Here is a 26,029-nt window from a genome sequence, read left to right as displayed (position 1 = left end):
TCCGGAAGTAAACAATGCAGACAACAACAGGCCGCGGTTGAACAGTCAGCTGACAGTAGTGTACGAACTTGTAACAGTGTAAGTGCATCTCGCTGTCAAATGACAAGCTTAAAGCTGTAATAAATGTGGTTCAGGTAGAAACTTACTCATACGTGTAAGCAATAGCAACAAAGACATTCCCGTGAACTGTGATACAATTTTTACGACCTAGCGCTAGCTTAATTACTGGCATGGATGGATGTCACTCAGGTCATGATCACTGACTGCCAAAATAAAATGTTGGCAATAACTAAGAGGCGGAGAGCAAGAGCAATGCTCCAGTTACGATGAGAATAAGGATAAAACACCCATTGAACATCTGTCAATTACCCTTACAATTATCTGAACTTGTATAAAATGACCCCTACAAATATTTGTTTTACTCAACCCAGCACTTACATCCAGAAAATAAAATCAGAAGAAATTTTGTGAATTGAAATGAATTCCATTCATTTTTAAGAGTCTGCATCAACTGTGCCCTGGTGTCAGATTAACAATTCAATTATTGCTAGTTTATCATTGATCATTTTATCCACATAACTTTTATTGAAATATCTCCGTTAAGTTTTGTGTTCGCATAGAAGTCAGAGTTGTACCTGTAACAGGAGAGGAGAAAATGTAGCAGCCAGACCGGGATTTGAACCCGGAACCCTCCAAACACTAGCCAAATGCTCTACTCACTAAATTATATATATACAATAAAGCTACTTGCATGTTTACCGATGATCGACCCAGTCCAATCTCGCTACACCCCTCCTTCCTTTCTCGAAGTCTTCGCCCTCAAAGACATATGAGACCCTTCCAAACACCACCACAGTGGGTTATTTAGCAGGTGCCAATTCTGTGACAGAAGACGAGAAAATGTATCAGTCAGACCTGGATTTGAACCCTGGACCCTCTGAACACTTGCTGAGTGCTCTAGAGCTACCTGGACACCGATGATCGACCCAGTCCAATTCCCCTACATAATTATACATACCCCTCTCCTTCAAATTGGGAGTAAAATTATCTGGAGCACTGGTAGACACCTAATATTTAGCCTATAGCAATAAAAGCATGCTGGGATGAAGGGCTACAAAATGCAAGGTTGTTCAAACGAATTGACTTGACCCCCATTCAAGGTTTCAGAGATAAATTAGGCTAAAATCTTTAAACAACTTCATGTCAATATATATTAACTATGAGGTCCAGAGACAAGTTTGTTCAAATTAATGGCCTTGACCTTCATTCAAAGGTCATAGGGGTAAATCAAATTTGAAACTTAAAAAAAAAATTGAAATGTTCTCATTATACAATGTCATAATTTAATGTTAGTTTAATAAAAGTGAGCAATTTCAGACCGTTTTCTCTTATGTACATAATCTAATGTACATGTACAAGCATATTTTATCCAGCACACTGAAAAATTCTATTGTATTGTGCAATAGTCACATGACCGCTAGGCCTTAAAAAGTTATATGAAATGAACTCTTTGACAAAATTGGCCTTGGTTTTCTAGACTTGAACATTTAAAAACTTAGTCTGTTGTGTTTCTATTAAAAATTAGTCTGGCCGTTAGAGTGTGTTAATACATACTGATCGATGTTACAGTTTGTGATGAGAATTGAGCCTGGTCCCCCGACAGAATGGAGTCACAAAGGACACAGCTGTTAAATGCCTCTGATACATATGGAACATTCCCTGATGGCACTACTAATACTGGTATTCAAGATCAACATGAAAACTCCCCATTTATCTCAACAGATCATGATGTAAGTATAAGGATGGTAGGGGTGACTTATTGCCTACAATTTTAACCATTGCAATATATATTGCTATCGAGGAAAAAACTATTCTGATATGTTTAACTATTGCTGACTACCATTGCAATAGTGTTAGCGATAGTGTTGGATTCTGAATTCTATTATGTTCCATTTGAATTGGCGGCCATATGCATGTCATACATCTTGTACAGTGTTGGTTTAGAGTTACTTACCTTTACCTGCTAACATCAGTAGCAACTCAATCCCACTATAATGATCAGTAATATGTTATTTTAGTCTAAGTTACAAGAACATTATCTGACTATTGAAAGTATCAATAGCTAGCTAGCTTGGCATACTTTAGGTGATTGTTATGGACTTGTTGAATTTTCCATGGTTTGATAGAGTTGAGAGGTATGCAAATTATTCCCAATATATTGATATTCCAATATACAGTGTATTGTTACACACCTAATGAATGGTGATAAAAACCCCTAAATATCTGCAACATACATTGTTGATCGTTGATTTCAATAATTTTGATGCATAGGGATGTTACTGGGATCATGGCGCAATAAATTTGGGATAAGTATGGGATAAAAATATAATAAAAATAATGATATGACAACCCATTTGACAAACACATGCAAGATTCTATTAATCAGCTTACCAATTGCTTTCTCAGCTGTTCAACATCCTGAGCTATTGATAGGATATGTCATTAAATTATTTAATAAACTTTTTTTCAAAAAAATTTATTTCTGTCTGAATTATTTCTGTCTTGCAGGCGTATGTAGGAGCTGCCCCTGACACCACCCCTCGTGTGCCACCTACTCAGACTCAGGTGTACAAACGGAGGTGGTATGTACTGTTGGTCTTCTCCATTTTAGCTGGTTTACAGGGATGTACTTGGAATACCTGGGGACCGATTGCTGCATCGAGTGAAGAAGCTTTTGGATGGGACGATGCTGACATAGCTCTACTGTCAGCCTGGGGAATGATTTCTTTCTTGTTAACATCTGTTATATTTGCCTGGATTGTAGATGTGAAAGGTAATGAACAAATGAAGGTAAAATGTATATGTTATACCTGTATATAAGTCATACCTGTATATATGTCATACCTGTGTATATGTCATACCTGTGTATATGTCATAGCTGTATATATGTCATACCTGTATATACCTGTATGTCATACCTGTATATATGTCATACATATATATATATGTCATACCTGTTTATATGTCATACCTGTATATATGTCATACCTATATATATATCATACCTGTGAATATGTCATACCTGTGTATATGTCATACCTATATATATGTCATACATATATAATGTCATACCTGTATATATATATCATACCTGTATATATGTCATACCTGTATACATATGTCATACCTGTGTATATGTCATACCTGTATATACCTGTATGTCATACCTGTATATATGTCATACCTGTATATATGTCATACATATATATATGTCATACCTGTATATATGTCATACCTATATATATATCCAACCTGTGAATATGTCATACCTGTGTATATGTCTTACCTGTATATATGTCATACATATATAATGTCATACCTGTATATATATTATACCTGTATATATGTCATACCTGTATACATATGTCATACCTGTATATATGTCATACCTGTATATATGTCATACCTGTATATATGTCATACCTGTGTATATGTCATACCTGTATATATGTCATACATATATATATAAATATATTAAGAAAAAAATATATCAACACGGCATTCCTTTTCGCTAAAGTTTTCAGGCCTTTCAGGCCATCTTCAGGCGATTGTTTATTTACTTTAGCTTAGATACAAGATGACGTCATAGTAAATGATGACGTCATAACAGACAATACTCGCAGGGGAGGTAACGGTATTGTCAGTAAATATAGGTACAGGTATCACTATATTATTAAATTATTATAACTAATCAATAATGAACATATTAATGACCATTCAACAATGGTTTCAGTAATTTTACAAACATATTTTCTTTGCAGAGTCTGTTTGTAATCCCAGCGTCTCCCATCATGTAGAATGGGAATATAGTAAAATAACCTTTACCACATGTGTCGAGGTGTGCACTGAGTGGGATTTTCCGAGTTTCTGGTGAGCGTATTTGCTGCTTATGAACTCGGACTCTCTCACTCAGTGCATTTCCTGTTTGTCCTATGTAGAATTCTTTACAAGTGGGACATACAATCATGTAGATAAGGTTTTTGCTTTTGCAACTCAAATAATTATATAATATATGTCCATACCTGTATATATGTCATACCTGTATATATGTCATACCTGTATATATGTCATACCTGTATATATGTCATACATGTATATGGCCCTTTAAACGGAACTTTCAAAGATGAAATCTAGTTAGTGGAAAGCAATATGCATTTAGGGACTACTTGATGTCTAGAGAAGTTGATGTTAAAGTGTCTATCAGGCACTCATATAAATAGATTCATGTATTTACAAGTAAACATACAAATAAATGTCAAGATACTAAATATCCAAGTACACTACAAAATCATTTTTTTTACTGTTATTATCAAAATATTCTTGTTTTTTTTAAGCAATCTTATTAAAATTTAATGCTCATTAACTTCTTTGTAAATATAAGTTAGATTGTTTCTTAGCTAGGTTTTATTTATTTGTTAATTGATAAGTAACGACAACTGTCATCAAATACAAAAACAAATGTAATTTGTTAAACTGAATGAAATTGCAGGTTTAATTGTTTCTTTGAGATGATAACTTGTTCAGTTTGAATTCTTTGCAGGTCTGCGTATGGCTGTGATCCTAACAGGATTTGTAGTAACGGCTGGAAATGGTATCCGCTGTATCACCAGTGAACCACCATATGTGAAATGGTACAGAGTTCTATCAACATCTGGCTACCGTTCCTGGATACTGCTTCATGTTTTCTTTAAATCAGGAATATATATATTATGCTGATCATTGTTTATGATTTAAAAATGCTGACAAATGGTATTTATTCTCTATCAAAAACAGGAGCAGACAAATTAGTATTTTTCTTCAGTAACAAAGTAACTAACTTTACACCATTATTACCATCAAAAGTTTGAGCTTCTAATTTTACTTCAAGATAAAAATATCAAAAATAATTAATTGTATCCTGAAAACATTCTATGGCACTATGTCCTATATGGAATGAAGTACTGATTGTGCATGCACCAAAAGCAAATAATTTTTTTTATATGTATTTTTGTGTTAACTAGACATATACATGTATATACACGACTAAACACCATTTATGCTCCGTCGGCTGTGGAGCATCATTAAGAGGCAGTCCTTTGCTTGGAACATTTTTATGGTGTCAAATTAAAACTAAATAAAAAATATGTATTATTCACTTATCACTGCTAAAAAAGATAATGTTACACACATAATGTATGTCTCTCATTGTATTCTGTTACCATGATTATAGCCAATATAACATATATCTGATCAACTCTGTGATATTTATCCTTCACCATGGCTCTTAGAATTCTAACACTTTTTTGATGTCCATTTGATTAATGAAACACTATTCAATATGATTGTTTGATAGGACCATCAATATAGGACAGTTTTTCATCGGTGTAGGAGGTCCTATAGCGATGGGACTGCCACCCGTCCTATCCTCCACCTGGTTTCCGCCTCACGAGAGGACGACTGCCACATCTATTACCTTAATATTTAACTATGGATTGTTAGCAGCATCTTTTCTGATAGGTAAGTAATTATCTAGTGTGGTCAGTGGATGTCAGGTAGAATCTATATCTACTGTAGGTACAATAAGTAAGTAATTATCTAGTGTGATCAGTGGATATCGGGTAGAATCTATCACTACTGTAGGGACAATAGGTACGTAATTATCTAGTGTGGTCAGTGGACGTCGGGTAGAATCTATCTCTACTGTAGGTACAATAGGTAAGTAATTATCTAGTGTGGTCAGTGGATGTCGGGTAGAATCTATCTCTACTGTAGGTACAATAGGTAAGTAATTATCTAGTGTGGTCAGTGGACCGTGGGTAGAATCTATCTCTACTGTAGGTACAATAGGTAAGTAATTATCTAGTGTGATTAGTGGATGTCGGGTAGAATCTATTTCTACTGTAGGGACAATAGGTACATAATTATCTAGTGTGGTCAGTGGATGTCGGGTAGAATCTATCTCAACTGTAGGTAAAATAGGTAAGTAATTATCTAGTGTGGTCAGTGGATGTCGGGTAGAATCTATCTCTACTGTAGGTACAATAGGTAAGTAATTATCTAGTGTGGTCAGTGGATGTCGGGTAGAATCTATCTCTACTGTAGGTACAATAGGTAAGTAATTATCTAGTGTGGTCAGTGGATGTTGGGTAGAATCTATCTCTACTGTAGGTACAATAGGTAAGTAATTATCTAGTGTGGTCAGTGGATGTCGGGTAGAATCTATTTCTACTGTAGGTACAATAGGTAAGTAATTATCTAGTGTGGTCAGTGGACGTCGGGTAGAATCTATATCTACTGTAGGTACAATAGGTAAGTAATTATCTAGTGTGATCAGTGGACGTCGGGTAGAATCTATCTCTACTGTAGGTACAATAGGTACGTAATTATCTAGTGTGGTCAGTGGATGTCGGGTAGAATCTATCTCTACTGTAGGTACAATAGGTACATAATTATCTAGTGTGGTCAGTAGATGTCGGGTAGAATCTATCTCTACTGTAGGTACAATAGGTAAGTAATTATCTAGTCTGGTCAATGGATGTTGGGTAGAATCTAACTCTACTGTAGGTACAATAGGTACATAATTATCTAGTGTGGTCAGTAGATGTTGGGTAGAATCTATCTCTACTGTAGGTACAATAGGTACGTAATTATCTAGTGTGATCAGTGGATATCTGGTAGAATCTATCTCTACTGTAGGTACAATAGGTAAGTAATTATCTAGTGTGGTCAGTGGATGTCGGGTAGAATCTATCTCTACTGTAGGTACAATAGGTACATAATTATCTAGTGTGGTCAGTGGATGTTGGGTAGAATCTATCTCTACTGTAGGTACAATAGGTACATAATTATCTAGTGTGGTCAGTGGACGTCGGGTAGATAATTATCTAGTGTGGTCAGTGGATGTCGGGTAGAATCTATCTCTACTGTAGGTACAATAGGTACATAATTATCTAGTGTGGTCAGTGGATGTTGGGTAGAATCTATCTCTACTGTAGGTACAATAGGTACATAATTATCTAGTGTGGTCAGTGGATGTTGGGTAGAATCTATCTCTACTGTAGGTACAATAGGTAAGTAATTATCTAGTGTGGTCAGTGGATGTCGGGTAGAATCTATCTCTACTGTAGGTACAATAGGTAAGTAATTATCTAGTGTGGTCAGTGGATGTCGGGTAGAATCTATCTCTACTGTAGGTACAATAGGTAAGTAATTATCTAGTGTGATCAGTGGATGTCGGGTAGAATCTATTTCTACTGTAGGTACAATAGGTAAGTAATTATCTAGTGTGGTCAGTGGATGTCGGGTAGAATCTATCTCAACTGTAGGTACAATAGGTAAGTAATTATCTAGTGTGGTCAGTGGACGTCGGGTAGAATCTATCTCTACTGTAGGTACAATAGGTAAGTAATTATCTAGTGTGGTCAGTGGATGTCGGGTAGAATCTATCTCTACTGTAGGTAAAATAGGTAAGTAATTATCTAGTGTGGTCAGTGGACGTCGGGTAGAATCTATCTCTACTGTAGGTACAATAGGTAAGTAATTATCTAGTGTGGTCAGTGGATGTCGGGTAGAATCTATTTCTACTGTAGGTACAATAGGTAAGTAATTATCTAGTGTGATCAGTGGATGTCGGGTAGAATCTATCTCTACTGTAGGTACAATAGGTAAGTAATTATCTAGTGTGGTCAGTGGATGTCGGGTAGAATCTATCTCTACTGTAGGTACAATAGGTACGTAATTATCTAGTGTGGTCAGTGGATGTCGGGTAGAATCTATCTCTACTGTAGGTACAATAGGTAAGTAATTATCTAGTGTGGTCAGTAGATGTCGGGTAGAATCTATCTCTACTGTAGGTACAATAGGTAAGTAATTATCTAGTCTGGTCAATTTGATGTTGGGTAGAATCTAACTCTACTGTAGGTACAATAGGTACATAATTATCTAGTGTGGTCAGTAGATGTTGGGTAGAATCTATCTCTACTGTAGGTACAATAGGTACGTAATTATCTAGTGTGATCAGTGGATATCTGGTAGAATCTATCTCTACTGTAGGTACAATAGGTAAGTAATTATCTAGTGTGGTCAGTGGATGTCGGGTAGAATCTATCTCTACTGTAGGTACAATAGGTACATAATTATCTAGTGTGGTCAGTGGATGTTGGGTAGAATCTATCTCTACTGTAGGTACAATAGGTACATAATTATCTAGTGTGGTCAGTGGACGTCGGGTAGAATCTATCTCTACTGTAGGTACAATAGGTACATAATTATCTAGTGTGGTCAGTGGATGTTGGGTAGAATCTATCTCTACTGTAGGTACAATAGGTAAGTAATTATCTAGTGTGGTCAGTGGATGTTGGGTAGAATCTATCTCTACTGTAGGTACAATAGGTAAGTAATTATCTAGTGTGGTCAGTGGATACTGGGTAGAATCTATCTCTACTGTAGGTACAATAGGTAAGTAATTATCTAGTGTGGTCAGTGGATGTCGGGTAGAATCTATCTCTACTGTAGGTACAATAGGTAAGTAATTATCTAGTGTGGTCAGTGGACGTCGGATAGAATCTATCTCTACTGTAGGTACAATAGGTAAGTAATTATCTAGTGTGGTCAGTGGATGTCGGGTAGAATCTATTTCTACTGTAGGTACAATAGGTAAGTAATTATCTAGTGTGGTCAGTGGACGTCGGGTAGAATCTATATCTACTGTAGGTACAATAGGTAAGTAATTATCTAGTGTGATCAGTGGACGTCGGGTAGAATCTATCTCTACTGTAGGTACAATAGGTACGTAATTATCTAGTGTGGTCAGTGGATGGCGGGTAGAATCTATCTCTACTGTAGGTACAATAGGTACATAATTATCTAGTGTGGTCAGTTTGATGTTCGGTAGAATCTATCTCTACTGTAGGTACAATAGGTAAGTAATTATCTAGTCTGGTCAATGGATGTCGGGTAGAATCTATTTCTACTGTAGGTACAATAGGTACATAATTATCTAGTGTGGTCAGTTTGATGTTCGGTAGAATCTATCTCTACTGTAGGTACAATAGGTAAGTAATTATCTAGTCTGGTCAATGGATGTTGGGTAGAATCTATCTCTACTGTAGGTACAATAGGTACATAATTATCTAGTGTGGTCAGTGGATGTCGGGTAGAATCTATTTCTACTGTAGGTACAATAGGTAAGTAATTATCTAGTGTGGATCAGTAGATGTCGGGTAGAATCTATCTCTACTGTAGGTACAATAGGTAAGTAATTATCTAGTCTGGTCAATGGATGTTGGGTAGAATCTATCTCTACTGTAGGTACAATAGGTACGTAATTATCTAGTGTGGTCAGTGGACGTCGGGTAGAATCTATCTCTACTGTAGGTACAATAGGTAAGTAATTATCTAGTGTGGTCAGTAGATGTCGGGTAGAATCTATCTCTACTGTAGGTACAATAGGTACGTAATTATCTAGTGTGGTCAGTGGACGTCGGGTAGAATCTATCTCTACTGTAGGTACAATAGGTAAGTAATTATCTAGTCTGGTCAGTGGACGTCGGGTAGAATCTATTTCTACTGTAGGTACAATAGGTAAGTAATTATCTAGTGTGATCAGTAGATGTCGGGTAGAATCTATCTCTACTGTAGGTACAATAGGTAAGTAATTATCTAGTCTGGTCAATGGATGTTGGGTAGAATCTATCTCAACTGTAGGTACAATAGGTAAGTAATTATCTAGTCTGGTCAGTGGATGTCGGGTAGAATCTATCTCTACTGTAGGTACAATAGGTAAGTAATTATCTAGTGTGGTCAGTAGATGTCGGTTAGAATCTATCTCTACTGTAGGTACAATAGGTAAGTAATTATCTAGTGTGGTCAGTGGATGTTGGGTAGAATCTATTTCTATCGAGGTACAATAGTAAGTAATTATTAGTGTGTCAGTGGATTAGAATCTATCTCTACTGTAGGTACAATAGGTAAGTAATTATCTAGTTGTCAGTGAAATCTATTCTACTTAGTACAATAGGTAGGTAGAATCTATCTCTACTGTAGGTACAATAAGTAAGTAATTATTTAGTGTGGTCAGTGGATGTCGGTTAGAATCTATTTCTACTGTAGGTACAATAGGTAAGTAATTATCTAGTGTGATCAGTGGATATCGAGTAGAATCTATCTCTACTGTAGGTACAATAGGTAAGTAATTATCTAGTGTGGTCAGTGGATGTCGGGTAGAATCTATCTCTACTGTAGGTACAATAGGTAAGTAATTATCTAGTGTGGTCAGTGGATGTCGGGTAGAATCTATCTCTACTGTAGGTACAATAGGTAAGTAATTATCTAGTGTGGTCAGTGGATTTCGGGTAGAATCTATCTCTACTGTAGGTACAATAGGTAAGTAATTATCTAGTGTGGTCAGTGGATGTCGGGTAGAATCTATCTCTACTGTAAGTACAATAGGTGTGGTCAGTGGATGTCGGGTAGAATTATCTCTATGTAGTACAATAGGTAGTAATTATCTAGTGTGGTCAGTGGATGTCGGGTAGAATCTATCTCTACTGTAGGTACAATAGGTACGTAATTATCTAGTGTGGTCAGTGGACGTCGGGTAGAATCTATCTCTACTGTAGGTACAATAGGTATGTAATTATCTAGTGTGATCAGTGGATATTGGGTAGAATCTATCTCTACTGTAGGTACAATAGGTAAGTAATTATCTAGTGTGATCAGTGGATATCGGGTAGAATCTATCTCTACTGTAGGTACAATAGGTAAGTAATTATCTAGTGTGGTCAGTGGACGTCGGGTAGAATCTATCTCTACTGTAGGTACAATAGGTAAGTAATTATCTAGTGTGGTCAGTGGATGTCGGGTAGAATCTATCTCTACTGTAGGTACAATAGGTAAGTAATTATCTAGTGTGGTCAGTGGACGTCGGGTAGAATCTATCTCTACTGTAGGTACAATAGGTATGTAATTATCTAGTGTGATCAGTGGATATTGGGTAGAATCTATCTCTACTGTAGGTACAATAGGTAAGTAATTATCTAGTGTGATCAGTGGATATTGGGTAGAATCTATCTCTACTGTAGGTACAATAGGTAAGTAATTATCTAGTGTGGTCAATGGATGTTGGGTAGAATTTATCTCTACTGTAGGTACATTAGGTAAGTAATTATCTAGTGTGGTCAGTGGACGTTGGGTAGAATCTATCTCTACTGTAGGTACAATAGGTAAGTAATTATCTAGTGTGGTCAGTAGATGTCGGGTAGAATCTGTCTCTACTGTAGGTACAATAGGTAAGTAATTATCTAGTATGGTCAGTGGTTATCGGGTAGAATCTATCTCTACTGTAGGTACGATAGGTAAGTAATTATCTAGTGTGGTCAGTGGATGTTGGGTAGAATCTATCTCTACTGTAGGTACAATAGGTAAGTAATTATCTAGTGTGGTCAGTGGATGTTGGGTAGAATCTATCTCTACTGTAGGTACGATAGGTAAGTAATTATCTAGTGTGGTCAGTGGATGTCGGTTAGAATCTATCTCTACTGTAGGTACAATAGGTAAGTAATTTTCTAGTGTGGTCAGTGGATGTCGGGTAGAATCTATCTCTACTGTAGGTACACGTAGACAATGATTTGATAACAGGTAAAAAATTTATAAGTTGAGCTTGATGTAGTATCTACTTGACTGTAAATGTTGTACTGATTGTTGGATATCACTTATAGCCCAAGCTCTCTTGTGTTTGTTTCAGGTCCGTTTTTTGTCACAGATAAACCGCCGACCAATTCTACAGAGAATAGTGCAGGGTAAGTCTTGACACAGACATAACAGTCAACTTACAATACAACAATATAACTCTTAGCTACATTTTGAAGAATTTTAATGTTAAAATGTGTTGTTAAATCCTAGCGAAGACAGCGATTTGGTCCTATCATCCTTGGACCCTCATGTCATTGATTTCACTTTGCGATCCCAGCAAAGACAGCGATTTGGTCCTATCATCCTTGGATCCTCATGTCATTGATTTCACATTGCGATCCCAGCGAAGACAGCGATTTGGTCTTATCATCCTTGGATCCTCATGTCATTGATTTCACGTTGCGATCCCAGCGAAGACAGCGATTTGGTCCTATCATCCTTGGATCCTCATGTCATTGATTTCACGTTGCAATCCTAGCGAAGACAGTGATTTTGTCCTATCATCCTTGGATCCTCATGTCATTGATTTCACGTTGCGATCCTAGCGAAGACAGTGATTTTGTCCTATCATCCTTGGATCCTCATGTCATTGATTTCACGTTGCGATCCCAGCGAAGACAGCGATTTGGTCCTATCATCCTTGGATCCTCATGTCATTGATTTCACGTTGCGATCATAGGGAAGACAGTGATTTTGTCCTATCATCCTTGGATCCTCATGTCATTGATTTCACGTTGCGATCCTAGCGAAGACAGCGATTTGGTCCTATCATCCTTGGATCCTCATGTCATTGATTTCACGTTGCGATCCCAGCGAAGACAGCGATTTGGTCCTATCATCCTTGGATCCTCATGTCATTGATTTCACGTTGCGATCCTAGCGAAGACAGCGATTTTGTCCTATCATCCTTGGATCCTCATGTCATTGATTTCACGTTGCAATCCTAGCGAAGACAGTGATTTTGTCCTATCATCCTTGGATCCTCATGTCATTGATTTCACGTTGCGATCCCAGCGAAGACAGCGATTTTGTCCTATCATCCTTGGATCCTCATGTCATTGATTTCACGTTGCGATCCCAGCGAAGACAGCGATTTTGTCCTATCATCCTTGGATCCTCATGTCATTGATTTCACGTTGCGATCCCAGCGAAGACAGCGATTTTGTCCTATCATCCTTGGATCCTCATGTCATTGATTTCACGTTGCGATCCCAGCGAAGACAGCGATTTTGTCCTATCATCCTTGGATCCTCATGTCATTGATTTCACATTGCGATCCCAGCGAAGACAGCGATTTGGTCCTATCATCCTTGGATCCTCATGTCATTGATTTCACGTTGGGATCATAGGGAAGACAGTGATTTTGTCCTATCATCCTTGGATCCTCATGTCATTGATTTCACGTTGCGATCCCAGCGAAGACAGCGATTTTGTCCTATCATCCTTGGATCCTCATGTCATTGATTTCACGTTGCGATCCCAGCGAAGACAGCGATTTTGTCCTATCATCCTTGGATCCTCATGTCATTGATTTCACGTTGCGATCCCAGCGAAGACAGCGATTTTGTCCTATCATCCTTGGATCCTCATGTCATTGATTTCACGTTGCGATCCCAGCGAAGACAGCGGTTTTGTCCTATCATCCTTGAATCCACATATCATTGATTTCACGTTGCGATCCCAGCAAAGACAGCGATTTTGTCCTATCATCCTTGGATCCTCATGTCATTGATTTCATGTTGCGATCCCAGCGAAGACAGCGACTTGGTCTTATCATCCTTGGATCCTCATGTCATTGATTTCACATTGCGATCCTAGCGAAGACAGTGATTTTGTCCTATCATCCTTGGATTCTCACGTCATTGATTTCACGTTGCAATCCCAGCGAAGACAGCGATTTTGTCTTATCATCTTTGGATCCTCATGTCATTGATTTCACGTTGCGATCCCAGCGAAGGCAGCGATTTTGTCCTATCATCCTTGGATCTTCATGTCATTGATTTCAGGTTGCGATCCCAGCGAAGACAGCGATTTTGTCCTATCATCCTTGGATCCTCATGTCATTGATTTCACGTTGCGATCCTAGCGAAGACAGCGATTTTGTCCTATCATCCTTGGATCCTCATGTCATTGATTTCACGTTGCAATAGATTACCGTAGTATTGCTTATATTGCTTTTTTCCTAAATTACCCAGGTTATATTACACCTAGTAACATATACAATAACAAAAATTACACTGGATATATAGCATGTTAGGTTTTAAAAGGTCTATATATGATATTGTTATTTTATATATATGTCATTAATGCTATGATTTTAAGAAGTAGCTAGTGCAGTATAAATTACTAAATATTTTTGTAAATATACGTAAATATTTCTAAAATGACCTTGTTTCCTCAGATTTTCAGATATTTTAGGATCAAATCACTCAGACATAACAAACAGAATTCACCAGGAAAGGAAGGAAATCATGAAACTGCTTTATGTTGGTATGTTGATTTCATTTTGCAAACCTGAACAGATTCACGTAGTGATCTATTTGTCCATTCTCCATAATACCTACACACTACATATACATGTAAGTGATCTACAGTGGAACTTGGTTAATACAAAGTTGAAGGGACCAAGATAAAACTTTGAGTTATCTGAGTGTTCGAATTAAGCAAGTTCTCAAGTCTACTGACGATCTCTTTACTTGGTATAGAGATGTATTAGTTCCATGTCATAAAAAAATGTGAGCAAGAAAGATGTCAAAATCGTTGAAGGTAGTTGCAAAATTATAACGATAATACTGAAATGTATCAAAAATATAGATTCATCAACTGCAGTCACAACAAATTTTTCATGCACATATAAATAATAGGCATATATGTAACCGCGACACATGTGTTCATAGGAAGTTATATAGAAAGTAATTCTGCACATGTCAACTCAGACGATGGTGGCTAGGGAACGGTGGCATTTATGTTTTGGTACTGGTGTATCTGTTTTGTTTTAAGAGTTTGTAGTATTGGCGTTAATGTTTTTATTGTTACGGGTGTATTTGTTTTGTTTTAAGAGTTTGGAGTATTGGCGTTAATGTTTTTATTGGTACCGGTGTATTTGTTTTGTTTTAAGAGTTTGGAGTAATGGCGTTAGTGTTTTTATTGGTACGGGTGTATTTGTTTTGTTTTAAGAGTTTGGAGTATTGGCGTTAATGTTTTTATTGGTACCGGTGTATTTGTTTTGTTTTAAGAGTTTGGAGTAATGGCATTAATGTTTTTATTGGTACCGGTGTATTTGTTTTGTTTTAAGAGTTTGGAGTATTGGCGTTAATGTTTTTATTGGTACTGGTGTATTTGTTTTGTTTTAAGAGTTTGGAGTATTGGCGTTAATGTTTTTATTGGTACCGGTGTATTTGTTTTGTTTTAAGAGTTTGGAGTATTGGAGTGAATGTTTTTATTGGTACTGGTGTATTTGTTTTGTTTTTAGAGTTTGGAGTATTGGCGTTAATGTTTTTATTGGTACTGGTGTATTTGTTTTGTTTTTAGAGTTTGGAGTATTGACGTTAATGTTTTTATTGGTACCGGTGTATTTGTTTTGTTTTTAGAGTTTGGAGTGGTGGCGTTAATGTTTTTATTGGTACCGGTGTATTTGTTTTGTTTTTAGAGTTTAGAGTGGTGGCATTTATGTTTTTGAACGGTTTGAGTCATAGGTACTACTTTCAGTAACCTTTCAACTCGGTAATTTAAATGCCGTTGCCAATGACACGCTAATTTAAATGCCGTTGACCTATACTGTGTACTACATCTCCCCCCTCTCCCCTCTCCCCTCCCCCCTCACTCCCTCTGTGCCTACATGTGTATAATGGCACCTAATACACAGCTGGGCTAGTACCTTACTGTCCAGCTAACTGCTGTCCACACAATCTCTATACACTGGTGACTCCCTCATCCAACATACATATATAATCTCTGTTAATCTGAGTTAATATAAATGCCAACAGGAGGGAGGCAAATTTCATGATGCACTCTAGTTAATGGAGATTGCTAATGATACAAAAAAGCCTTCCAATCAATTTCAACAAAATCTTAGAGTGACAAATGCCATTTTGTTACCATTTTCTCAAAAGAAAGAAAGAATGAAATATTTATAAATCATTGACTCACGGTCCAGTGATCTTCTGTATTGACCCTATTTTGTGATTTGCTACTAATGTATGTGTTTAAGAGTAATGAAATAAATTGTCATCTTATAATGGAGTGCTTGCATTAATAAAACCACATCTTTATCTGGAATTCAAAGTTGTCCAACTGGGAATTTACATGATGTGTATGATATGATTTTCACCAATATAAAATTCATTTATCTAAGGAATTGCAATGTCTTTCAATTACATTATTGTATCGCATAATGCATATTCTTTGTATGGAGTACAAGGAAATAGAAAATTAACTTTAAAAAGGTGTATAAACATTTTTTTTACCATTGCAATTTGATAACAGTTGATGAACATGCTATTTTGCATTGACATTTATCTTTTAGGAATCAATGCAAATCAGAATTCATGATTTATATCTTTTTTAGGCTTAAGTCACAGTACTTTCAGTACTTTGATTTATTTATACTGGTGTATTTGTTTTGTTTTTAGAGTTTGGAGTTGTGGCATTTATGTTTTTATTGGTACTGGTGTATTTCCCTGCTAAACCCAAGATACCACCGAGTACCACAGCATCTATCGCCAGGATGAAGTTTAAAACGGGGTTCATCAAATTATGCAAGTAAGATGCAAATAATTTACGAAAGCCATGTTCTTGATTTAAACCAAAAATGGGTGGGCTTCCGTATACAAATATAAATATTAATGCTAGTTTGAGGTATTTTAGATCCATTCAGTAAGATGATACTTTTCATAACAATGCTAAATTTTGGACGCAGTGTATTGTGTTTGATCAGTATTTTAATTTAAGAACACTAAGTTTTATATATTGTGTTTGATTGTTATTTTTAGGAACACTAAGTTTTAGATATTGTGTTTGATCGTTATTTTCAGGAGCACTAAGTTTTAGATATTGTGTTTGATTGTTATTTTCAGGAACATTAAGTTTTAGATATTGTGGTTGATCATTATTTTCAGGAACACTAAGTTTTAGATATTGTGTTTGATTGTTATTTTTAGGAACACTAAGTTTTAGGTATTGTGTTTGATCGTTATTTTTAGGAACACTAAGTTTTAGATATTGTGTTTAATTTTATTTTCAGGAACACTAAGTTTTAGATATTGTGTTTGATTGTTATTTTCAGGAACACTAAGTTTTATATTAATTAGATATTGTGTTTGATTGTTATTTTCAGGAACACTAAGTTTTAGATATTGTGTTTGATTGTTATTTTTAGGAACACTAAGTTTTAGATATTGTGTTTGATATTTATTTTCATTTAGATATTGTGTTTAATTTTATTTTCAGGAACACTAAGTTTTAGATATTGTGTTTGATTGTTATTTTCAGGAACACTAAGTTTTAGATATTGTGTTTGATTGTTATTTTTAGGAACACTAAGTTTTAGATATTGTGTTTGATTGTTATTTTCAGGAACACTAAGTTTTAGATATTGTGTTTGATTGTTATTTTTAGGAACACTAAGTTTTAAATATTGTGTTTGATTGTTATTTTCAGGAACACTAAGTTTTAGATATTGTGTTTGATTGTTATTTTCAGGAATACTAAGTTTTAGATATTGTGTTTGATCGTTATTTTCAGGAACACTAAGTTTTGGACGGTCTGTTTGACCTATGGCCTATCCTTGGGTATATTCGGTGCCTGGCAGAGTGTGCTCGATGTCAATCTGAAACCACACGGGATATCAGAGGTAAGACTTATTATATATAATTCATCAATCAAAGGGACTGTTCATTGACGTTCTGTTTCATGATCATGAAGCAAAATATTACATATTAGTAACAATGGATTTATGTCATTTTATCGACTTTTGTTCACCTAAACCGTATAGAAACTTGCAGTAGAAAGACAGACAATTTAAAAACAGTTCATTAATCGATTATATGTTACACTCACTTTATGGGCCCTCATTCCAGATTAAGACTGCTGTTTTTGTTAGATTCTCAGAGCACCTTCCTCTAGCTGTCCTCTTTACACTTTTTCAGGAGAAAACTTATCATATACATTTTATCACAAATGTTAACATTGCACATATACATGTATTTGTCATTCGTGATCTCCTGGGACTTTGTTACAATGTTTGTAGTAATTTTTTGTAATCATTATATAATATTGTTCTAGAATGAAGCAGGTTGGATAGGGTTCTACTCCACTGTAGCTGCTGCAGGAGCCTGTGTCATTGTTGGACGGTAAGGATATTTTACTAGCTGCAGGAGCCTGTGTCATTGTCGGACGGTAAGGATATTTTACTAGCTGCAGGAGCCTGTGTCATTGTCGGACGGTAAGGATATTTTATTAACTGAAGGAACCTGTGTCATTGTCGTACAGTAAGATGTTTTATTAACTGCAGGAGCCTGTGTCATTTTCGGATTGTAAGGATGTTTTATTAGCTGCAGTAGCCTGTGTCATTGTCAGACGGTAAGTATGTTTTGTTAGCTGCAGGAGCCTGTGTCATTGTCGGACGGTAAGATATTTTATTAGTTGCAGGAGCCTGTGTCATTGTTTGACGGTAAGGTATTCTATTAGTTGCAGGAGCCTGTGTCATTTTCAGACGGTAAGATATTTTATAAGCTGCAGGAGCCTGTGTCATTGTCGGACGGTAAGATATTTTATAAGCTGCAGGAGCCTGTGTCATTGTCGGACGGTAAGATATTTTATAAGCTGCAGGAGCCTGTGTCATTGTCGGACAGTAAGATGTTTTATTAGCTGCAGGAGCCTGTGTCATTGTCGGACGGTAAGATATTTTATAAGCTGCAGGAGCCTGTGTCATTGTCGGACGGTAAGATATTTTATAAGCTGCAGGAGCCTGTGTCATTGTCGGACAGTAAGATGTTTTATTAGTTGCAGGAGCCTGTGTCATTGTCGGACGGTAAGATATTTTATAAGTTGCAGGAGCCTGTGTCATTGTCGGACGGTAAGATATTTTATTAGCTGCAGGAGCCTGTGTCATTGTCGGACGGTAAGATATTTTATTAGTTGCAGGAGCCTGTGTCATTGTTTGACGGTAAGGTATTCTATTAGTTGCAGGAGCCTGTGTCATTTTCGGACGGTAAGATATTTTTTATAAGCTGCAGGAGCCTGTGTCATTGTCGGACGGTAAGATATTTTATAAGCTGCAGGAGCCTGTGTCATTGTTGGACGGTAAGATATTTTATAAGCTGCAGGAGCCTGTGTCATTGTCGGACAGTAAGATGTTTTATTAGCTGCAGGAGCCTCTGTCATTGTCATACTATAAATACTTAATAAACATACTGTAGTTGTTTTGTCAACCTGGGACTAGATAGTCACGCAAAGGCCAATCATATCAATAATACTAGATCATTGTATATATAGATAATACTAGATAATTGTATATATAGATAATACTAGATAATTGTATATATCTATTATAATAAATAATTGTATATAGAGATAATACTAGATAATAGTATATATAGATAATACTAGATAATTGTATATATTTATATATAATAAATAATTGTATATATAGATAATACTAGATAATTATATATATCGATAATACTAGATAATATATATATATAGATAATACTAGATAATTGTATATATAGATACTACTAGATAATTGTATATATAGATAATACTAGATAATTATATATATCGATAATACTTATAATAGTATATATAGATAATACTAGATAATTGTATATATAATATACTACTAGATAATTGTATATATAGATAATACTAGATAATAATGTAATATATAGATAATACTAGATAATTGTATATATAGATACTACTAGATAATTGTATATATCTATTATAATAAATAATTGTATATATAGATAATACTAGATAATTGTATAGATAATACTAGATAATTGTATATATAGATAATACTAGATAATTGTATATATAGATAATACTAGATAATTGTATATAAGTGTTGCCTGAATAAGTTGTTTTTCCTTTTGAGCAGGTTTGCAGACGTTTATTCTAAACACATGCGTCTTTTTCTGTTGGCCCTATACATCGGCTCGAGTCTCTTCATGATCTGGTTTTAATCACTCACAATGGCTATCATTCCAAATTAAAGGTACGTTCCTCCTTCATCACACATCAAAGGCTACATTCCACAATCTAAAGGTACGCCTTCACTCCTTATCATAAACATTCCACAATCTAAAGGTACGCCTTCACTCCTTATCATAAACATTCCACAATCTAAAGGTACGCCTTCACTCCTTATCATAACCATTCCAGAATCTAAAGGTCAGCCTTCACTTCTTATCATAAACATTCAACAATCTAAAGGTACGCCTTCACTTCTTATCATCAACATTCAACAATCTAAAGGTACGCCTTCACTTCTTATCATCAACATTCCAGAATCTAAAGGTACGCCTTCACTCATTATCATAACCATTCCAGAATCTAAAGGTCAGCCTTCACTTCTTATCATAAACATTCAACAATCTAAAGGTACGCCTTCACTTCTTATCATCTAAAGGTAAGCTTATCATAAACATTCCACAATCTAAAGGTACGCCTTCACTTCTTATCATAAACATTCCAGAATCTAAAGGTACGCCTTCACTCATTATCATAAACATTCCAGAATCTAAAGGTCAGCCTTCACTTCTTATCATAAACATTCCACAATCTAAAGGTACGCCTTCACTCCTTATCATAAACATTCCACAATCTAAAGGTACGCCTTCACTTCTTATCATAAACATTCCACAATCTAAAGGTAAGCCTTCACTCCTTATCATAAACATTCCAGAATCTAAAGGTACGCCTTCACTCCTTATCATAAACATTCCAGAATCTAAAACTACGCCTTCACCTCCTTATCATAAACATTCCACAATCTAAAGGTACGCTTCACTCCTATCATAAACATTCCTTCAATCTAAAAGGTACGCCTTCACTCCTTATCATAAACATTCCACAATCTAAAGGTACGCCTTCACTCCTTATCATAAACATTCCACAATCTAAAGGTACGCCTTCACTTCTTATCATAAACATTCCAGAATCTAAAGGTACGCCTTCACTTCTTATCATAAACATTCCACAATCTAAAGGTACGCCTTCACTCCTTATCATAAACATTCCACAATCTAAAGGTACGCCTTCACTTCTTATCATAAACATTCCACAATCTAAAGGTAAGCTTATCATAAACATTCCACAATCTAAAGGTAAGCTTATCATAAACATTCCACAATCTAAAGGTACGCCTTCACTCCTTATCATAAACATTCCACAATCTAAAGGTACGCCTTCACTCCTTATCATAAACATTCCACAATCTAAAGGTACGCCTTCACTCCTTATCATAAACATTCCACAATCTAAAGGTACGCCTTCACTCCTTATCATAAACATTCCACAGAATCTAAAGGTACGCCTTCACTCCTTATCATAAACATTCCACAATCTAAAGGTAAGCCTTCACTCCTTATCATAAACATTCCAGAATCTAAAGGTACGCCTTCACTCCTTATCATAAACATTCCAGAATCTAAAGGTAAGCCTTCACTCCTTATCATAAACATTCCAGAATCTAAAGGTACGCCTTCACTCCTTATCATAAACATTCCAGAATCTAAAGGTACGCCTTCACTCCTTATCATACTCCTCATAAACATTCCACAATCTAAAGGTACGCCTTCACTCCTTATCATAAACATTCCACAATCTAAAGGTACGCCTTCACTCCTTATCATAAACATTCCAGAATCTAAAGGTACGCCTTCACTCCTTATCATAAACATTCCACAATCTAAAGGTACGCCTTCACTCCTTATCATAAACATTCCAGAATCTAAAGGTAACGCCTTCACTCCTTATCATAAACATTCCAGAATCTAAAGGTACCCCTTCACTCCTTATCATAAACATTCCAGAATCTAAAGGTACGCCTTCACTCCTCATCATAAACATTCAAGAATCTAAAGGTACGCCTTCACTCCTTATCATAAACATTCCAGAATCTAAAGGTACGCCTTCACTCCTTATCATAAACATTCCAGAATCTAAAGGTAAGCCTTCACTCCTTATCATAAACATTCCAGAATCTAAAGGTACGCCTTCACTCCTTATCATAAACATTCCAGAATCTAAAGGTAAGCCTTCACTCCTTATCATAAACATTCCAGAATCTAAAGGTACGCCTTCACTCCTTATCATAAACATTCCAGAATCTAAAGGTACGCCTTCACTCCTTATCATAAACATTCCACAATCTAAAGGTACGCCTTCACTCCTTATCATAAACATTCCACAATCTAAAGGTAAGCCTTCACTCCTTATCATAAACATTCCAGAATCTAAAGGTACGCCTTCACTCCTTATCATAAACATTCAAGAATCTAAAGGTACGCCTTCACTCCTTATCATAAACATTCCAGAATCTAAAGGTACGCCTTCACTCCTTATCATAAACATTCCACAATCTAAAGGTACGCCTTCACTCCTTATCATAAACATTCCACAATCTAAAGGTACGCCTTCACTCCTTATCATAAACATTCCAGAATCTAAAGGTACGCCTTCACTCCTTATCATAAACATTCCACAATCTAAAGGTACGCCTTCACTCCTTATCATAAACATTCCAGAATCTAAAGGTAAGCCTTCACTTCTTATCATAAACATTCCAGAATCTAAAGGTACGCCTTCACTCCTTATCATAAACATTCCAGAATCTAAAGGTACGCCTTCACTCCTTATCATAAACATTCCACAATCTAAAGGTACGCCTTCACTCCTTATCATAAACATTCCAGAATCTAAAGGTACGCCTTCACTCCTTATCATAAACATTTCCAGAATCTAAAGGTACGCCTTCACTCCTTATCATAAACATTCCAGAATCTAAAGGTAAGCCTTCACTCCTTATCATAAACACATTCCACAATCTAAAGGTAAGCCTTCACTTCTTATCATAAACATTCCAGAATCTAAAGGTACGCCTTCACTCCTTATCATAAACATTCCAGAATCTAAAGGTACGCCTTCACTTCCTTATCATAAACATTCCAGAATCTAAAGGTACGCCTTCACTCCTTATCATAAACATTCCAGAATCTAAAGGTAAGCCTTCACTCCTTATCATAAACATTCCACAATCTAAAGGTACGCCTTCACTTCTTATCATAAAACATTCCAGAATCTAAAGGTACGCCTTCACTCCTTATCATAAACATTCCACAATCTAAAGGTACGCCTTCACTCCTTATCATAAACATTCAAGAATCTAAAGGTACGCCTTCACTTCTTATCATAAACATTCAAGAATCTAAAGCTACGCCTTCACTCCTTATCATAAACATTCAAGAATCTAAAGCTACGCCTTCACTCATTATCATAAACATTCAAGAATCTAAAGGTACGCCTTCACTCCTTATCATAAACATTCCAGAATCTAAAGGTAAGCCTTCACTTCTTATCATAAACATTCCACAATCTAAAGGTACGCCTTCACTCCTTATCATAAACATTCCAGAATCTAAAGGTACGCCTTCACTCCTTATCATAAACATTCCAGAATCTAAAGGTACGCCTTCACTCCTTATCATAAACATTCCAGAATCTAAAGGTAAGCCTTCACACTCCTTATCATAAACATTCCAGAATCTAAAGCTACGCCTTCACTCCTTATCATAAACATTCCAGAATCTAAAGGTACGCCTTCACTCCTTATCATAAACATTCCACAATCTAAAGGTACGCCTTCACTCCTTATCATAAACATTCCAGAATCTAAAGGTACGCCTTCACTCCTTATCATAAACATTCCACAATCTAAAGGTACGCCTTCACTCCTTATCATAAACATTCCAGAATCTAAAGGTACGCCTTCACTCCTTATCATAAACATTCCAGAATCTAAAGGTACGCCTTCACTCCTTATCATAAACATTCCAGAATCTAAAGGTACGCCTTCACTCCTTATCATAAACATTCCAGAATCTAAAGGTACGCCTTCACTTCTTATCATAAACATTCCAGAATCTAAAGGTACGCCTTCACTCCTTATCATAAACATTCCACAATCTAAAGGTACGCCTTCACTCCTTATCATAAACATTCCAGAATCTAAAGGTACGCCTTCACTCCTTATCATAAACATTCCAGAATCTAAAGGTACGCCTTCACTTCTTATCATAATCATTCATTCCAGAATCTAAAGGTACGCCTTCACTCCTTATCATAAACATTCCAGAATCTAAAGGTACGCCTTCACTCCTTATCATAAACATTCCAGAATCTAAAGGTACGCCTTCACTCCTTATCATAAACATTCCAGAATCTAAAGGTACGCCTTCACTTCTTATCATAAACATTCCAGAATCTAAAGGTACGCCTTCACTCCATATCATAAACATTCCAGAATCTAAAGGTACGCCTTCACTCCTTATCATAAACATTCCAGGAATCTAAAGGTACGCCTTCACTCCTTATCATAAACATTCCACAATCTAAAGGTACGCCTTCACTTCTTATCATAAACATTCCCAGAATCTAAAGCTAAGCCTTCACTTGCAATCTTATCATAAAACATTCAAGAATCTAAAGCTACGCCTTCACTCCTTATCATAAACATTTCAAGAATCTAAAGCTACGCCTTCACTCCTTATCATAAACATTCCAGAATCTAAAGGTACGCCTTCACTCCTTATCATAAACATTCCAGAATCTAAAGGTACGCCTTCACTCTCTCCTTATCATAAACAAAATTCCAGAATCTAAAGTAAGCCTTCACTCCTTATCAAAGAAATCATTCAGAAATCTAAAGGTACGCCTTCACTCCCTTATCATAAACATTCTAGAATCTAAAGGTCAAGCCTTCACTCCTTATCATCAACATTCACAAATCTGAAGGTACGCATTCACTCCTATCATAAGCATTCCAGAATCTAAAGGTAAGCCTTCACTCCTTATCATAAACATTCCAGAATCTAAAGGTACGCCTTCACTTCTTATCATAAACATTCCAGAATCTAAAGGTACGCCTTCACTCCTTATCATAAACATTCAAGAATCTAAAGCTACGCCTTCACTCCATTATCATAAACGTTCAACAATCTACAGCCTAACGCCTTCGACTCCTTATCATAAACATTCCACAATCTAAAGGTAGCCTACGCCTATCACTTACATTCCACAATTCACAGAATCTAAAGGGTACGCCTTCACTTCTTATCAATATCTAATAAAACATTCCACAATCTAAATGTACGCCTTGCACAACAGTACTATCGTAAAGATGATCTGCAGTCTTTAAGAATCTAAAGCGACCCCCTTCACTCCTTATCATAAACATTCCAGAATCTAAAGGTAAGCCTTCACTCCTTATCATAAACATTCCACAATCTAAAGGTACGCCTTCACTCCTTATCATAAAACATTCCACAATCTAAAGGTACGCCTTCACTCCTTATCATAAACATTCCACAATCTAAAGGTACGCTTCACTCATTATCATAAACATTTCCATGATCTAAAGGTACACATTCTAATAGTGTATTCAGCCTTCACTCCTTATCATACAACATTCCAACAATCTAAAGGTAAGCCTTCATCTCATAATCATAAAACATTCCACACTCTAAAGGTAAGCCTTCACTCATAATCATAAAACATTCCACAATCTAAAGGTAAGCCTTCACTCTTCATTATCATAAAGGTATTCCACATTCTAAAGGTACGGCCTTCACTCATTATCAAAAACAATCCAGCAATCTAAAAGTACGCCTTCACTCATTATATCATAAACAATCACAGAATCTAAAGGTAAGCCTTCACTCATTATCATAAACATTCCAAGAATCTAAAGGTACACACTTCACTCCATTATCATAAACCATTCCCAGAATCTAAAACTACTCCTTCACCTCCTATCATAAACATTCAAGAATCTAAAGCTTACTGCCTTCACCTCACTTATCATTTACATTCAAGAATCAAAAGGTACGCCTTCACTTCTTATTATCAAAAAAAAATTTGATACCCTAATATAGGTAAGTAAGTCTTATATGATGGAATGTCTAACATCAAGAACACAAGGAACGCCATTCCTCCTAATCATAGGTACAGTAGAGAATCTAAAAGGTCAGCTGGAATGTTATTATCATAACATTCAAGTATATACATGATCCCTAAT

The 26,029-nt window shown here is 36.0% G+C and overlaps 1 protein-coding gene across 1 annotated transcript; it reads left to right on the top strand.

Annotated features, from left to right (window-relative positions):
- LOC138326885 (uncharacterized) lies at positions 1 to 25,000 on the top strand. The gene is made up of 21 exons (XM_069272870.1): positions 1 to 78; positions 1,630 to 1,790; positions 2,569 to 2,833; positions 4,601 to 4,691; positions 5,393 to 5,556; positions 11,783 to 11,837; positions 14,132 to 14,220; positions 16,362 to 16,491; positions 17,473 to 17,581; positions 18,013 to 18,080; positions 19,832 to 19,909; positions 21,219 to 21,388; positions 21,768 to 21,986; positions 22,188 to 22,238; positions 22,524 to 22,574; positions 22,821 to 22,871; positions 23,033 to 23,293; positions 23,497 to 23,589; positions 24,047 to 24,139; positions 24,518 to 24,568; positions 24,822 to 25,000. The coding sequence occupies exons 2-21, from the start codon at positions 1,665 to 1,667 to the stop codon at positions 24,998 to 25,000; spliced, it is 2,394 nt and encodes a 797-aa protein (XP_069128971.1). The 5' UTR covers positions 1 to 78; positions 1,630 to 1,664.
- The last annotated feature ends 1,029 nt before the right edge of the window (positions 25,001 to 26,029 follow it).

Source organism: Argopecten irradians, chromosome 7, assembly GCF_041381155.1.
Source record: "Argopecten irradians isolate NY chromosome 7, Ai_NY, whole genome shotgun sequence".
NCBI lineage: Eukaryota > Metazoa > Mollusca > Bivalvia > Pectinida > Pectinidae > Argopecten > Argopecten irradians.
This window is presented reverse-complemented; position numbering and strand designations above follow the sequence as displayed.